The 17,175-nt window shown below is 44.4% G+C and overlaps 1 protein-coding gene across 1 annotated transcript; it reads right to left on the bottom strand.

The window, feature by feature from the left end:
• Positions 1-5,877: 5,877 nt before the first annotated feature.
• Positions 5,878-7,417, bottom strand: LOC103052188 (claudin-9-like). The gene has a single exon (XM_007424003.3). It carries the CDS (start codon positions 7,058-7,060, stop codon positions 6,404-6,406), a length of 657 nt encoding a protein of 218 aa, XP_007424065.1. The 5' UTR covers positions 7,061-7,417; the 3' UTR covers positions 5,878-6,403.
• Positions 7,418-17,175: the final 9,758 nt, after the last annotated feature.

Raw genomic sequence — 17,175 nt, 5'->3', positions numbered from 1 at the left:
GACTTAGAATTCTCCAATCCTTTGTTGCTGTTGTTGTTCTTTTGAGTCAGTCTTGACTCCTGGCAACTGCCTGGACAATTCTCTGCAGTTTTCTTGGGAAGATTTTCAGAAGTGGTTTGCCATTGCCTCCTTCCTAGGGCTGAGAGAGAGGGACTGTCCCAAGGTCACCCAGCTGGCTTCATCCTTAAGATAGGACTAGAACTCGCAGTCTCCCAGTTTCTAGCCTGCTCCCTTGACCACTACACCAAAGTGGCTCTCATGCTAACATTCATATCACGTTGCCTGTCATGAGAAACCTGGTTTGGGTTTCAGCGTGGAAATTTAGCGTGGTAAAGGTCTAAGTCCAGCATCCCCAACCTGAGCACCCTCCAGGTATGTGGACTTCAACTCCCAGAATTCTAAGCGGTGGCTGGGCTCCGCAAGATTTAGCCCTGGGATTTGGCAAGCATAGGAGGTTCTCAACCTGCTGCTACGTGCAGGCCTTAGCATAGCAGAGGCAGAATATGGAATTAGAGGCAGAAATCCAACCGCTGGTGTCTTGGGTGTAAACAGCTAAGATGACATGGGACGTGCACCCTCCCCGCCCCTCCCCCAATTGTTTCCTGCTAGCGTTCCTCCCTTGGCAGTACCTTGTGCCTCACAAACCTCATGCCAACATAGATGGAGGAAGCTATACTTCATGCCGGGGGTCTGGCTTCCTTGTCCCTATGCGCCTGACTGTGGAAGGCTCAGCCTGGCACTGGAATGTACTGGTACCTCTCCAAGAAGCCAGGCAGGGATCTCGTCTTACAGGGGTGGACTACTGGGCCCACATCCAAGAAACCTGGAGTATTTGAGGGGGGGGGCGAAAGTGTAGGTCTGCACTTCTGCGTGCTGGTTAAAAGAAAGTGAAGCCAGTTAGCCAGGTGTTCTCCTCATTGCCAGGTTCCTAGAATCTGAGTTTCTCTGAGAGAAAATACTCACAGTCCAGCTCCCCATCCTGGGGGACAGGTTTTGAGCAGAAGGATGTGAGGTAGAAAGGAAGCAACGGTCTGAATGATGGCATGACTGGATCTGGTTCTTCCTTGTTTGTTTCTATTATTTTCTGGACGCTGGCTTTTTCTCATTTTGCCAATGCAGCGGAGGAGGAAACGGATCCATCTTTACTTGTTTACTTCAGTAACCATTACCTCACTGGCTGTTTGTGTCGCCCCAAATAAATGATCCTCTGTCCTCCCTGAGAAAGGAAAGGGGAAGCGTGAAGCCAAGTGAGGGGTGGGCTCTTGCACTTCCTTTTCTTTTAGGGGATACTTCTCATCTCTCAGCCCTGAGAACGGAACCTGAAGAAAAAATTCTGTCCTGATTTGTGGGAAATGCAAACGTCCCTGTAATTTACCATACCTCTCTCCCTCAAGCATTGAGGCTGAGACAGGATTTAGCTCAGACTCTATTTAGGTTCACCTGTTTTGTGCTCTATAATCCAACTGCTCGCTTTGGTTTAGGGCAGGGTTCCTCAACCTTGGCGACTTGAAGATGTGTGGACCTCAACTCCCAGAATTCCCCAGCCAGCTGTGCTGGCTGGGGAATTCTGGGAATTGAAGTCCACACATCTTCAAGTCGCCAAGGTTGAGGAACCCTGGTTTAGGGCATATGAACTAGCCCATTGTGAATTATTAAACAAACCATGGCTAAGCATTATAAGTAAACCTGGCCACTCCCTATAAAGCAAACATCACATTCCTTCATGCACATCTCATTTCTGGTACTAGATTGAAATAATTATTCTAGGAAGAACAGCTTTAGTAGATATCCTCTCAATCGGGGAAGCTATAGGTGCATTCTCTTCCCTCTGCCACATATCAGAAAAATGCCTGGAATTCACCGGGGGGGGCCGGTAAAGAATAGGTGCCATTGATACTTATGCCCCTGCCGTTAAATGTATGAGGAAGCCATGTAGAGACCAAGAGATTTGTGCCCCTTGGGAATTTGTGGAGGGGGAGGAGGTCCATGAGGGTAGGAAATGGCAAGATAAACGCTTTGGTCTTCATTGCTATGCCTTAGAAGCAGCTTCAAATTTGAGCAAAATGCCTCTTGATGAGCTCTTTCCTCTGTTAACCTGTGCTAGCAACACAGCAAGCAGTATTGTGGTCTACACAATCCCATGTGGCTGTTCAGTGTGTCCCTGTGCATACGCACACACGTACACTCCACTTTAATTTTCTATAATTCAGAGCACCATCTTTTCAGAATTGTGGGGAATTAAAAGAGGTGGAAAAGAAAGTGAAACTTCCTAGGTAAATATTAATGGCCAGTCTTGCTTGAGGGGTCACTGCCGCCAACCATGACCTATTGAAGTGCTGTTATGAAGGCCCAACTGGGAACATCACACACTTTACGTTGTATATCTTTTGCCTCTATTTTACACTTGAACACACATGTAATTATAGCTGGGACTCAACCTCAGAAACTTGATATTTGCTTTGCTTTACCACCTTTTTCCTTTGATAGCAGGGCTTTGGCCCAAAATATGCAAAAGAATCAAAAGGAATGGAGTGTGCCTAAGTATGCCTGAAATGTGTACCTGCATTTTCCCCAAACTACCAGCCCCACCTTCTCTCTATGGAATTTAGTATGTCTGTCTCCCTTTGCACCTGGGCTTTTGGGGCAGTGGACCCTGGGTCCCCAAAGCACACGCCAGAAGAAATTAGTCTTCAGAAGCCAAGATTCTTCAGGTGCCACTCTGCCTGCTCTGTACTTTCCCTCCTATATGCCAAATGACAAATATATTATTTGTGCATTTCCGTGCTCTGTTTTGGACAAATTGCTGGCATGTTATTCTACACCACAGAGTGCAATGGTCTTAGCAGTTTGATATACTCTTGTTAGGATGAGGTTAATTTGAGGCTTGTTGCTTTCTCTCTCTCCCTCATGATCAAGGAGCGATTTTCTTCTTCTTTTATACTTTCACCTCGGCTGAAAAGAAGAGTGCTTCTGAGTACGTCCAGACTGCCTCCAATTCCACTGAACACCCTCCAACCAGTTTCAACAGATCAAGATTAAAAGTAGAGCCAGTTTCAAACCAGTTGTGAACTCCTGTAGCTCTGTTGTTTTTAAACACTTGGTGATTTTTACTTTCTATTACAATTGTGCAATCGCATTAGCATGTTAGCCTTACTGTACCTCGCTGTTTTATTTGAGTTTGAGGCTGTAGGACAGCTTAACCGGAGACCCACTTTAGAAGGACAAAGCAGACAGAAAGCAGTCAGGGCATCCCTGAGTGCATACAGAGTGCCATTCTTGAACTAGTTTACCCATGTGGAACTCAAGAGTAGGAGCTACTGGGTCAGACAAGATTTGCCATGAAATAGCGTTGTATTTTTAATATTCAGCATCAGTCCTGTGCAAAATGAAGCACTGGGGGAGAGACTTAACATTGCATGGCATGCTGCATTCTAATGACACATTAGGTCAGATATAGTCTTAAGGGTTTGTATTTGCCCAGCATGTCATACTTGGCTAAATTTAACCCTGGTTTGTTTTGTGGTAGCTGACTATTTTGTGCAACCCCGGCCCATTTGGTTCAATGTACTGTGTGAATCTTAACTATGGGTTAACTCCGTAACCAAGTCAAGTGCATTCTACAAAGCCTGCACTCCCATCCTTTGACTGTTAGACTTTCACATCAATACCGCTTCCGAAATTCTGTAACTCCCATTCCCCACTTCAAAAAAAGTCAGGCACAATTAAGTTACAAATTTTTTTTTTTAATTTATCTGAATAATATAGTTGCCAATTAATACTATGCAGAACTCTGGGTGGGAGAACCATGAAAAGGAAGCTCATGGTCTCTTCCAGCTTAAGGGAATTGCATTATTGCAGGACATCTCTGAAAAACAAAGCAAATAGAGCAAAACAAGAGAGAAGAAATAATCTTTTTGTTTTCCAGAGACTCTAACCCAAATCCAAACAGATTGCAAGCCAGAATATCTTTGTAAAGGGACGAGGCTTAATGCATTTGTTCGAAGTTCTATTTCTTTCTGATGCATTTCTTTCTATCACTGTCTGAGGCAGGTGGTTGTAGCGGGTAAAGATCAATGGTCAGGGGAAGAAATAGACCCCTTTGTTTATCCAGGCCCCTGAGAGTGGCCAAATCCTTGACAAATTATTAACCAGAGAGCAAACAGTACCAGTCCAAGGCAATTGTAGGGTCAGGGTCCTTTCCCACTCCCCCCCCCCCAACTGTTTCACTAAATCCAAACTAGCTTTTTTGCTCCCACTTCAGTCTTTTTCTCCCTGCATCCTCTTGCAGAGAATTCTGGCCTTCCTCCAACATTCACATCTTCCATGAATCATTTGTTATTTATGCAGATTTGGCTTGGTTACCTTTTCTCTTCACAACTCTTCTTAGAGTCATTAAGTCCCTGATTTTTTCAGTCAAACATGCATTTATTCCTCTTTGTTCCTTTCAAAATTAAATTCCACAGTTTTTCTTCAACTCTGTCTCTCATTCTCTTAGGTTCAGATCTTGACCAAAAAATGGCCTTTGTATCAGAGTAGTCAAGGGAGTTTATATCACAGCCCATTCTCAGTGCCATTTCCTGTTGTTCTCATTATTTAATTTGTCTGCTTCTTGGTCTATCCTCATGGTCTCATGGCCTGTTCTCTTTGTACATCTGCTTGGGCAGACCCAAAACAATCTGCTGATTGAGATAAAGGATATTTGTGTGTTTATTTATTTAAATGTAGGGGTCACCCAACTTCAGGTGATTCTGAGCAGCTTACACTTTAAAAAATAAGAAAACCATATAATAAGAAAAAAGAACCATGTACATTCAGAAAAAAATGAAACAACTGTCAGGGGCTCTACACCCACCCTACCCAAAGTCTTCAAAATCTTTTGGAATGTCATCAGGGTGGGAGCCTTACAGATTTCTGGAGGGGATGCTGTTCCAGAGGATAGGCACCACAACAGAGAAGACACACTCCCTAGGTTCCTGTTTAATTAAAGGGATCTGGAATGCACCCACTTTGCCTAATCTTACTGGGTGGGCAGAAACTATCAGAACAGGCAATCCGTCAAATAACCAGGCCCAATGCCATGAAGGGCTTTGTAGGTGATAATCAGCACCTTGAATCACACCTGGAATTACACCTGGAAGCAGACTGGGAACCAGTGCAGCTCGTGCAGCAGCAATGATAAATGGGTGTACCATAGCATGAACATCACTGCCTGCCCTGCTGCATTCTGGACCGTTGTAGATTCCAAGTGGTCTTCATGTGCAGCGCATTGCAATCGTCCATTCATAAGGTAACTAGGGCATAGGTGAGCATCTGAAGAGCTTCCCATTCTAGGAACTGGTACAAGTTGTGCACCAGACGGATCTGTGCAAAGACCCTCCTGCTCTTTGAGTAGGAACTATGAATCCAAGATGATCCTCAGGCTGCGTACCAGCCTCAAGTGAGGAAGCACTATCCCATATAAAACTAAAGATGAAAAGTCCCCAGATCTGGGGCAGGGGGGACAGTTAAATATACATCGCCCATTTGGTCTTGTCAGGATTGATCCAGTCTGTTCCTCCCCATCCAGACCCGAACACCTCCAGACACTGGGACAGAACATTGACAGCGTCACCTGTACTGTACTGTACTGTACTGTACAGCCTGAAACCCAACTTAAAAGGGTCCAGATAATTTGCTTCCTCCAAGATCCTCTGCAGTGATTGTCTGACCACTTTTCATTATGGCAGCACTCTATTCTATATACAAAAGACAATTGGTTTAGAAGTTGACTCACACTTCATCATCACTGACAGGCCAGCTTATGAGGACATCCAGCTAGTTTAGAAGCGCAGGGCACACCTTGTGGCTCACAGTTCAGTCTTCCAAGAGAAGGAACAGCCTGAAGTCTTTGGAAGAACAACAGGGAAAAGGAGAAGACCACTACTTTGGCCTAAGATAGCTACCTCATTCTACCAAATTGCACAGCCTTTGTTATCAGGATGTTTCTATTCTTCCTCATCTACCTCTTTATTTTTCACCTCCATGCACATTTTGTGTAGCTGTTAACTTATCCATATACTTGTCCTCTCAACCTGCCCTTGTTTGTTCAGCCACCCCACTTGTTTCTGCATTCCACTTGTGTTTGCTGATGTAGTCATCTCATTCAGAAATGTTTGTTCATTCTCTCACGTATTCCTTTATTTGTTCACATTTCCCCAGTCATCCACTCATTCACATCTCTCACTTATACTTATATACCCACGCATACGCACACCGACATTCCAGAATTGCCAGATATCACAGCTGAACCCAAACCGATTAGGTTGTCCCATCTTCTTATTCCAGAAGTCCTTGGGCCAATAATACCTGTCTTAGTTTGGGCCTCACAGTATCTGGCAGATTTCACCACCTCTACCACAGCTGCTCATACATAGTCCCGCTTGTCAATTGCACTGCCTGGTGGAGCAGTAGATCTGGCTGGGACAGAATATGCAATGCGGCCTGGGTAACGGTTCTCCCGTGGCGGGCAGGAGCAGCACAGGAGTGATCCTCCAAGGAGCAGTAAGGCGGAAGCTGCCCAGCCAACATAGAGAGCAGCCCCCAGTTCCCTTTTGAGAGGTTCAGCCACAATTGGATTGTAAAAGTCACGGATGATGGAGTTGGCTGACCAGCACACAGGAATGAGGGCGAGAAGTCCAGAGATGATGAAGAAGGCACCTGAGGTAATGACAATACGTGCCTTGGCACCTTCTTCCTCCACGCAGTTGGTACACTTGGCTCCAACAATGCTCACCAACAGTGCCAGGACAGCGAGCACCACAGAGACAACCATGAGGGCCCGGGCAGCTTGGATATCTTGAGGGAGGGCTAGCATGGAGTCATAGATCTTGCACTGCATCTGGCCAGTACTCTGTACAACACAATTCATCCACAGTCCCTCCCAGATTATCTGCGCCACAACAATGTTGTTTCCAATGAACGCTGAAACCTTCCACATGGGCAATGCACACGAAAGGATAGTCCCCAACCAGCCAAAGATGCACAGGGCCATAGCCATGATCTCTAGCCCTGCAGATGCCATTATGGGTATCCTTCACCTAGGCTATAAAATGCACACCTCTTTATTTTTTCTTCTGCTGCCCTCTAGGAGGGCCAAGAATGGTGGAGTATGGGCAGCAACACCAAGAGACAAGCTGTTCTGGATAGAAACCAATGAAGATGAGAATTCAAAAATGCAACCTCTAAATGGAGGGATGCAACATCAGAAGTCTATGTTTCCCCTCTGAAAGCAAACTTAGATAATAAATCCTAACAGAATATTGCACCAATGTGGCTGCCTAGGACAAAGAAACTTATGGAGCTTTTCTGCAAAATTAAGTCTCTTTAGTAGATTAGCGAGCAGTATCGTTACAGAAGAGGCCTTCTTGGGTTACCTGCAAAGCAAAGCAGCCTTGAAGATGGCAATCTATAGCTTCCAAGAGACGGTTTATGATGTGGGGTCATCCAGAAATAACTGTCTGTGAAGTGTCACTTTTGGAGCTGGGTTGGAGAAGGATGGACCGAAGTCTAAAAGATGAAGAACCCCTAAAGGAGAAATAAGGATAAATCCACTGCTTTCTTTTCTCGGTGGCTCCGACAAACTGTTTGTTATTGCATTGTTCTCCTTCACAGGTACCTGCTGTTGTCTAGAAGGATCCCAAGGGAGCCTGAGCTTAGGGACAGCGAGGGGCGGGTTATATGAACCCCCAACAGGTGGCTGGGAGGGGCAGCAGACCAAACTGCGAAGGGCATTGGGGGATCCATGGTAACCAAGGACTGGGTGGTGGTGTTATGGAGAGAGTTTGAATATTTCTTTATTTTCTGCTGGCTAGTTGGGAAGCTGCCCATTCCAGAGGAGAAAGAGGGGGGAGAGGAAGAGGCCGAGAAAAACAAGCAAGGGTGGAGGAGGGAGGAGGAAAGACAGAGAGACATACAGGGAGTTATTGTGGTCAAATTCTTCTAGAAGAGAGGCATAAAGAAGTGGAATGTATTAGATATTCATTATGCCAACCAGCCATAATTCCAGAGTTACACAGAAGCACTGCATGTACTATATAAATTAACTGAAAGCTTAGTACAGGTGTCCACATGCATGCACGCACGCACATCTACACACACACACATCCCATAATTTTCATTACACAAATGCAACTCCCTCTGGGGTGGAGCAAATTAATAACAATAGGTAGACATAATATTTGAAAGCTGGCGCAACAGGGTGGACAGACTGTCATAAAAACAACTTTTGTCACACTTTTATTGTCTAATAAATGTATAATAATAGAAGTTTTTGTGGACTTCAGTTCATAAGATGAAATGTTATCCTGAGTTGCATTTAAAGAATAGACAGTGCAACTATTGTTAACAGTGTTTATCACAAAGCATTTGTTGGGAGCAGCATAACCTGGCATTAGTATGCTAAGTTAATATCTATAATGTGAGTAAAACCACAACTTTATTCTAATTCAAACCAGAGAAATCAGAATTAAACTTTGTTCTTTTTTTTTTTTAATCTGCGCTCAGTCGTTACCGACTCTGCAGTGACTGCTTGGACGAGTCCTTGCAGTTTTCAAGGCAATTGTTTCGCCGTTGCTTCGCGCCCTTTTCGCGCACGGTTTTTTGCACTTACCAGCAACTGCTCCCGACTCCTTTTTGCAAGGCGCCGCCAGCATTTTTCCTCCCACCGGAGTGAGAGTACCCATTTACCTACTCACGTGAGTTTTCGAACTGTTGGGTTGACAGGAACTGGGGAGGAAACGAGCTCACCCTGCTAACGCGAAGGCTGGACTTGAACCACTGAAGCGTCGACCATTTCTGGCCAGCAACTTTCAGCGTCATTAAGCCGCTGCGCCACCGTGTCCCCTGTAAACTTTGTTCTGATTATCTGTAATTCAGTGGATTCAGTCCTATTCACTGTATAAGACTGAGTAAGTCACTTTTAGCTTAGCATGTTGGGAGAATCTAGTCTATTTTGGTTTACTTAGTAAGACATTGTAAAACATACTATGGCTTACTGTGATGTGCTAATCCAGTCACTGGAACTTGACTTACAGATGTGCTTGTCCATGTTTTGATTAGGGTTTAACACCCAAAGCCAGTTAAGGGTTGTGATTCTGGATGAGTTCCTTAACTGCAATGGGAAACTAGAATTTGCAGTTGATCTAAACCTTGGTCTGGCGTCATCCCATTTGTGTGTGTGTGTGTGTGTGTGTGTGTGTGTGTGAGAGAGAGAGAGAGAGAGAGAGAGAGAGAGAGAGAGAGAGAGAGAGAGAATCCATTTTAACTGTTCTTTCCATCCCCAGGATAGAGACAAGACACTAGAGTGGTCTCAAAGTGATGTCACTCCACCCGTGGTATCTCTATTGCCCCTGCCTCTTTTTCTTCTCCCCACAGGTTTGCAAGGAGGTGAAACAGAGACACCAATGAGACAGAAGGAGATTGAATTATACATCTGCATTCCTAGGAGAGAGGGTTTTTCTGCACTGCAGCCCTTAGCTGCTTGATTCCCGTGCCTAAACTGGCTAGAAAAGAAACCAGCATAGAAAGTCTCTTTCCAGATCTCAACCCTTCCTTCTCTTTGGCCTGGTATCCTACCCAGACTGGGGGATTCCTCTGCTTCTTTACCTTTTCTGCTTGTGCTGGGAAAACAAGCATTAATTGCTTTCCTTTCTGGGCAGGTCTCTCAGGACATGGAGATTTAATCCAGATCTCCCTCTGTTAACTCCCTCTCGTACATGACACTTTCCTATCCAATGAATCCATTGGTAAAAAAAAAAAAAAAAAGACCAGAACAGACTAGACCATTTTTCTATTCTTCCTGTCCCTTGGACGACAAGAAACTGGCAATATTCTTTAAAATAAGGAGCCTGGTAGCACCTTTTCTGACTAACACATTTTATTGAAAGACGTAAGCTTTCGAGAGCTGCAACTTACTTCATCAGATGGACTGAGTGCTAGACTGATGTAGGGTTTAAATTGGGATGAGGCATGGGGGGAGTGAGGCGAAAACAGGTTAGGTACGCAGATGCAGGTTACTTGTGAGACAGAGTACACATATCTTATCAATTAACAATTCCAATGTGTTAAAAACCCTTTGTGTTTGTTGAGATCTTCTGAGATTGTCTGAAAACTTTGAATCAGCAGTCTTTCGTGCACTAGTGCTGTTAAAGTCTCATTTTTCCAAGATGATCATTTTAAGGTCTGCCACAGAATATCTTGGGAAGTTGAAATGCTCTGGTATTACTTTATCCTTTTTTGATTCCTGATGTCAAACTTGTGTCCATTCATTCTTTTGCGAAAAGTGTGTCCCATTTGTCCTACACAGAATCAGAGGGGCACAGTTGACAGGTGATGGCATATATCATGTTAGAGGAAAAGCATGTGAAGGTGCTTCTAATCTTAAGTGTGCATTTGTTGGGGCCTGTGACAGCGCTGCTGGTATTGATGTGGGGGCGAAGTAGACATTTGGGTTTGTTGCAGGATCTGGTTTCCACGTTAGCATCACTGTTCTGTTGTTTCTTGTTCTTTGTGAGAATCTGCTTCAGGCTGGATGTTCGCCCATATGCCACCCAGTACCTGAGAAAGTGCAGTGTCATTGTCTAATATGGGCTGCAGCTTATTAATAATACATTTGAGTAGTTTGAGCTGTAAGCTGTAGGTGAGAACCTGCAGTATTCTGTGGTTCTGGCAGAACTCTCATCAATTTCACCTTGTTAAAAATATAAATCCACCATTTCATCTTTCCATCAGTGAACCTGGGGAGGAGGGAGGGGAAGGAATGCCCACTAGTAAACATTAAAAAAAAAAAAAAACTTCCAGCATTTCACTGGTCAAAATCCCTTCAGAGGAGGACACACAACCTAGCGGCACAGGACAAGATGGCTGTGAACGACAACAACCGGTGACCAGAGAGGAGGGGGTCTCCTTCCCACAGCATACAATGGTGGGTTGGAATGGAGAGAATGAAATGAAGTGCAGCAGGCAACCTGGGCAACATCACTTGTCTTGGCACAAATTAAAAAAAAACAACCCTACTTTTCATACATAGCAGGAAAAGATGGGCAGAGGTTAGCTCCTCATTGGGCTGGGGGGAGTAGAGGCCATGTACTCCTTCCCTTGCAGGGGCAACTGGTCATACAGATCAACCCTAATCCTAAATCTCATTGAACACAAAGGGCTTATTTCTGAATTAAGTATGTACCTGACTATGTGGTCTAAGGCAGCCTAAGACAGTCAAATAAAGTGACTGGGTAGTCTAACGGGATTTTTCTATCTCCAGTTCAAAATGAGTCATGTTGCCCAAGGCTGATAAGAAGCTGAACACATATAAGTTTGAAAAGGGTTGATAAGATGGCAACCGCAGTTGATAAACAAGAGATTATTTTTTTGCCTGACATAGCCGTAAAAGGAGTTGTCTTCTGACCCCCTGATGGCCCTTTTTTTTTTCCTTGTGGAACAAGTGGAAAAAATGGAGCTCCCTACAGCTAAGCTGTAGTACTTGTACATACAAAACAGCATGTGGATTTTTGGACTGAAAAATTCAAGAGCCATCAAAGTAATGCAGGAAATCTCAAGAGGGAGAGATCAACATTTCAAGCATTAAAACAATGATAAATATTTTTGTAACATCTTTACATCTAAAATCCTTAATAACTGTTATCACTCTCATTATTATTCATATTTGTATTCCCTCTCTCTGTTCACTGAATTTGAGATAATATACTTAACTCAGTTATTCTGATTTATTCTCATTACCACCTTGTGAGGTAGGTTAGATTAGAGAAAGTGACGACGTGAAGTCTTTACTGAACTTTATAGCTAAGAGGATGGGATTTTAATTTTGACCTGCCTTCCAAAGCTGATGGTCGCAATCTAGCCTTCACAATTTGCTAACTCCCATAATCCCTTAATCCCAACAAGAGCCATACTGGCTGGGAGATTATGGAGTTGTCCAACATTACATCTGGGCAGCACCAGGTTGCAGAAGTATTCTAAGCATAAATTACTACTGAAAGTCTCTTACTCTGTCATTTATTCAATGCGGCAAGCTGTTCTCTACCTCCTGCCTATCTACTGCACAGTTTTGTAGCAATAGCACAATATTATGTCTGGTACACTACCTCTTTCTGATAAATCCTCTCTTTTCATCATGCCTTACCATCTGAAGATGCCCAGTTGAAATGCCAATTTATTGCAGGTGCTAAAATTTAATCCTGTGGAACATCTGGATCAGGGCCTTCCCACCTGCTATTTGTAGTAGGGGGAAAACTGTCATGCCTGACAATAGAATAGCTTTTTTCCAATGCAATAGCAGTCTTCCATTAGGCCTGGGGCCAAGGGTAAAAGCATCTGTGCTTACTCTACTAGGGTTTGATCAGGAGTGCCTTCTCATCACCATGCACATGCTTATTTTCTCAGTTTGATCCTTGGATAACTGTAAAAAGAATTGTAATACATTCATCTAAGGCCCGTTGAGAGCTATTAAACACATTCTGCAAATGCATAGGCAATATGGTGCTGTGCAATGTTTTGGATTTTATCTCCGAAAGGTGTTTTGGAGTGTGTGTGTGTGATCCTGAGAAAAGACACAGCTTTTTGAAGATGACATCAAAAGTGCCCTAGTGCTGAGTAGCAGCTGCTGGTCAAGGAGTAACAGCAGGAGATTATTGCTGCTTTGATATTCTTCAGGAAATAACCAGCTGGGCACTGTGTGATCTAGCAGACTAAATGGCTTCCAAGTTTGACCTATGAAAGCTCTTTTATATATGTTAGGACAGAAGACATGCCATCTGATCTGCTAACCCAGTTATATGGGATTCGACTCTAGCTACTAGGTGTGAAGGAAATGTCACTTTGTGCATGCTTTAACTGGGGCTGGCAGTTTGTACTATCAAACCCCTTTTTATGGATCATGGAGCCCCCTCTTGCTGAAAATCATGCAAGTTCTACCATTTTTAGGCAGGAAGTATTAAAAAAGATACCATGTAAGCTAATCAGGCTTCATACAATTAAATGAACAAAGTCCTCAAAAAAAAAAAGTTTGCCCACTTTTATTTTATGCACTTTCTTCTTTGCAATAGATGCAGTTATAATCTTAGCTAGCTAATGACAACACTGGAAAATATGTCTTTCTGAACAATCTTGCTCAATTCCTCCTCAGCCACTGCTTAATTTCCTTTTAAAAATGTATTGTCAAGGATTTAATTTGCCTCATTTTGCACTCTGCTGCATTCTCAGCACATTTTGGTTGTCAGGGGTACCTAGGTAGCACTTTGCACATGCACATACTCTCTAGGAATATGCACGTATTAGCTCTTGAGCATTGGCATAACCTTCAACTTCACACATATGGCAACACAGACTATGACTTGATTTGTATAGCATAATGAACCACAAATGAGCCAATCACATATTAATTTAACATACTGTGTGACCTGTCCATCTAATTAATTTGAGATTCAATAGCTGAGTTTGCATAACATGCTCAAATAACACAAAGTAAAGTTGTGTATTTTTTGCGGTTCAACATGCTGTGGCAACCCAGCCATTGTGTTGGTATGTTGTGTGAGATGGAGCATCAGGTTAAGCCAGAATATGATTCTATTTCATTGGACACAGCTTATTATACAAGCATAGCAATTGTGTTTTGTTAGTGCTGATTTAAATTCACTAGCTTGCTTTTCCATAAATTGATATTTTGTGACCAACCACGTTTTCCACTGCAGCCATTTTGTCTACAGCAGCCATTTTGTGAGCGTGCCCACAACATGCTCTCAAAATTCCAGTGTTCCCATTATCCCTGTACAACAGCTGTGCAGCAGTGAGGTAAAATAGTTTATAGATGCACTGCTTTGAATTAGCATTTGGATCACTATTTCTCAGTCCAACCAACCTCACCGGGTTGTTGTTGTGGGGAAAAACTGGAGGAGGGAACACTATGTACATCACCTTGAGGGCCTAGAAATAATGTAGAATATAAATCAACAACAAACAAGTGCTATAATACAATATTCTGCCTAAAAAAGGGGGGGAAACCCCTCTCACACTGATTATAAAAAAACACATGGATGAATTGAATGCAGTTTACAGCAGTTTTATCTCACTCTTCCTTCTGTAAACTCATGGGATTATGATTCAAATTATAATCAGAGCATTAAGAGTAACAGTCATCATCATCACTCTCCAAGGAGTTCATGAAAGAGCGTGAGGTTTTCAACCGCTTCATTTGTCCGCACAACAATCCTGTGAGGTAGACAACCCAGAAAGAGAGCGCCAACCGCCCCAGTTCAGTTCGATTCAGTTCACTTCCCAGCTCAGCTGAGAAATCTGAGTTTAGGATTCCGTCCAACATCTCGGCCCAGCTGTTCTGCACAGCAGCCTCTCTGAGGCCTTGCCAAACCAAGACAGCAGTCCTGGGTGACTCACCCAGGCTGACATCGTCTCAGGGAGGCCGGGGTGACCCGGGTCAGTTCCCAGAGGAAGGCTACTTGAAACCATCACTGCTGAAAGGGACGAAAGGAGGAGGGCGCTGGGAGGCACGGCCCAGAGCTTGCTTTCTAGGTCACTGCTGCGTGCAACTAGTGCCCATGTTCCCGTTTTGCAGAAGATAGGATCGCGTTGCCAAGGGAGACGAACTGGCCCGGAGAACAAAGGCAGGCAGTGAAGGGAGACCAGGGCCAGCTCACCTGGGAGAGATCAAATGTCCCTCCATCTTGTTTCCCCGCCGCCCAGTCTCCAGGGGCGCCACCTGGCGGCCGGCACAGAGGGAGCGTCCCTTACACGTTGCGTTGTTCTCCGCCCTCCCCGCGGAGCGCGCGCGCGCGCGCGCGCCCTCGACGACCCGTTTTTTTGCCCCTGCCCGGAGCAAAGCGGTGGTCGCAATGGTTGAGCGCGCGCCTTAAGTGGAAAACGCTTTTCGCTCCTTCGGACAAAGGCACCTTGACTAAAAGAGCCGATCTGAGGCATAAGCTGGCCACGGCACCCAACGCGAGCGAGCAGGTGCTCCCGCCCGCCCCGGTTCTTTCCTTAGCCTTCCGCACGCCGATGAGTAACTTCCAGCCCGTGTCCAGCCGGGCAACTCTGGTTTGTGCCCGCCTGCAAAGCCGGATTGCCTGGGAGTCACACAGATTCTCCAACAGCCAACCCGAGGGAACGGAGGCAACTCTAGGGTCGAGAATTGCTCTGCACCTCTAGCCGTTATTTCACGCTGCTGGGAGCTCGCCTCCCTTGGCTGCGTTTTTTATTTTGCAGTTTGTTGTTCTCCGCCGATGTAAAAGCCAAGAGGGCTGAATTCCTTCGATTAAAAAAAAAGTTTCTCCTACAATACTTGAGCCACCGTTGGGGTGGTGCAAAGCTCTAATACAGAGGTGGAGCGCCGTTTTTAACCTGGAGTGCCTTTGGCATTTTGACAACAGGTGGTGGGCTCATTCACAAAATGGCTGCCAAGGGACACTTGGTTATCCAAAACGTGGCTGCTGCAGGGGGCAGTCAGTCATAAAATGCACATTAAGCAGCAACTGAACTAGTTCCCAAGATAATTTCTCCCATTGCAGCGAAAACATTATTGTAAATCGAAGGTTTGCATTCACAACATGGCAATTTCCTATTTATGTCTTTTTAATTTAAAACCTCTTTCAAAAAAACCTCAGAACCAAGGGAGGTGTCTTGAAGTCCTCTGCTGTGGCTGCTTACCTCTGCCCTGTTTATAATTTATGCCAGAACGAATGGGTTTGTTTTTAGATGCTGCCCACGTGCGTCTTAGGCAGGGGATAATGCTGAAACTGGAACAGTCCAGTTAGCGACAAATGAGGAAGATTTTAAGAGTTGAAACCCATCCAATATTAAACGTCGATTAACCCGCTGACACTCAGCAGCCATCAGGAGCAGAACGGAATGGCCCAGGCACACACGTCTGAATAAGCCAAGCTAAACAAATGGATTGTCACACACGACTAGATAATGGGCCATGCAAAAAGCACAACACTTAACAGAGAACCCACATTCCAGGGCCAATTCTGGCCAAGGAGTGTCACTCCCAAGGAAGCCGCCAGCTAGAGCAGAATATTCTGGGATCCGGGTGACACCTGGGCTGGGTTCGAGGGTACAGCCTCATGCTTAGTGGTAGATCTTGGCACACACGTTTTTCACATAACTGTTGCCTATTCTTAACCGTCTCCTGCACATAGCATGAGCTCTCTGTGCAGCATGGCATGCATGAAGAGTTTTACTTCCTCTTTGAAGTGAAGCTCCCCCAAATTAACGCTTCTGTTTCTTTCTGGATACTCGTACAGAAAAGGGGAAGGGGGATGGAAGGGCTACCAATATTTCCTCTAATTATTTGTAGATGTGGACCCAGTTCATCTATCATTATACCGAATGAGGCAACTGCCTCAGACAGCAGATATGGAAGGACCGAACTATTGTGAGTCATCAGCCAGCCTTTCACCACAAAACTAAGCTGCTGCCCTGAAGGGCAAGGAAGTTGTCCATTGCTAGATCTGGAAGAAAAATTCAACTGCTATTTCAAGTCAAGCTAACTGTCTTAATTCACCCATCACACCAAGCCCTAGTTTGCTTAACCATGATTTATTGCACAAACCATAGTGAACTGGATATGCACAAGACCTTAGCCTTAATTTATAAGCCAGGCCAGGGGTATATCCTTGCAGGCCCCTAATCCTGAGTTCACTCAGGACATTAAGCCAAAACCACGTTTATAGCTTAGCACACGGTGTGAACCAAGTGCGGTGGTGGTGAAAACAGTGAATCCTGTTTTTGGTCTTCAGTTCTCTTGAATGATTTTGTCCTTCTCTCCTTTTTAAAAGCATCTTATTTGAAGGAGAAGAATAACAACAAAAACTGGGTTTCCTTCCACAAAGAGACTTACACACCTATTGTGACAACTGGACGGAGGTATTACATTCTGATCAATTTGGAGAAAAGGTCAGATTAAGCTATAATTAAGAAAAATACTGTTTCCATTTTGAATGCGCCCCCCCCCATGCTCTGCTGCAGAGTTTTTTTTCTCTCTTTCTATCAATGGTTCAATCCTGTCTAGAAATCACACCCAGTAATCTGAAAACTCTCCCTTTCCAGTCCTAATGTTGCTTGCTGGTAAAGGTAAAAATTCCTTTAAATTAAGCTCAACTCCTAGTGATG

Source organism: Python bivittatus, unplaced genomic scaffold (genome assembly GCF_059951505.1).
Source record: "Python bivittatus isolate LINGU-HERP-01145 unplaced genomic scaffold, Pbiv_v1 ctg000440_np1212, whole genome shotgun sequence".
In the NCBI taxonomy this organism is placed as follows: Eukaryota; Metazoa; Chordata; class Lepidosauria; order Squamata; family Pythonidae; genus Python; species Python bivittatus.
The sequence above is the reverse complement of the archived record's forward strand: the minus strand, read 5'-3'. Positions and strand labels throughout refer to the sequence as shown.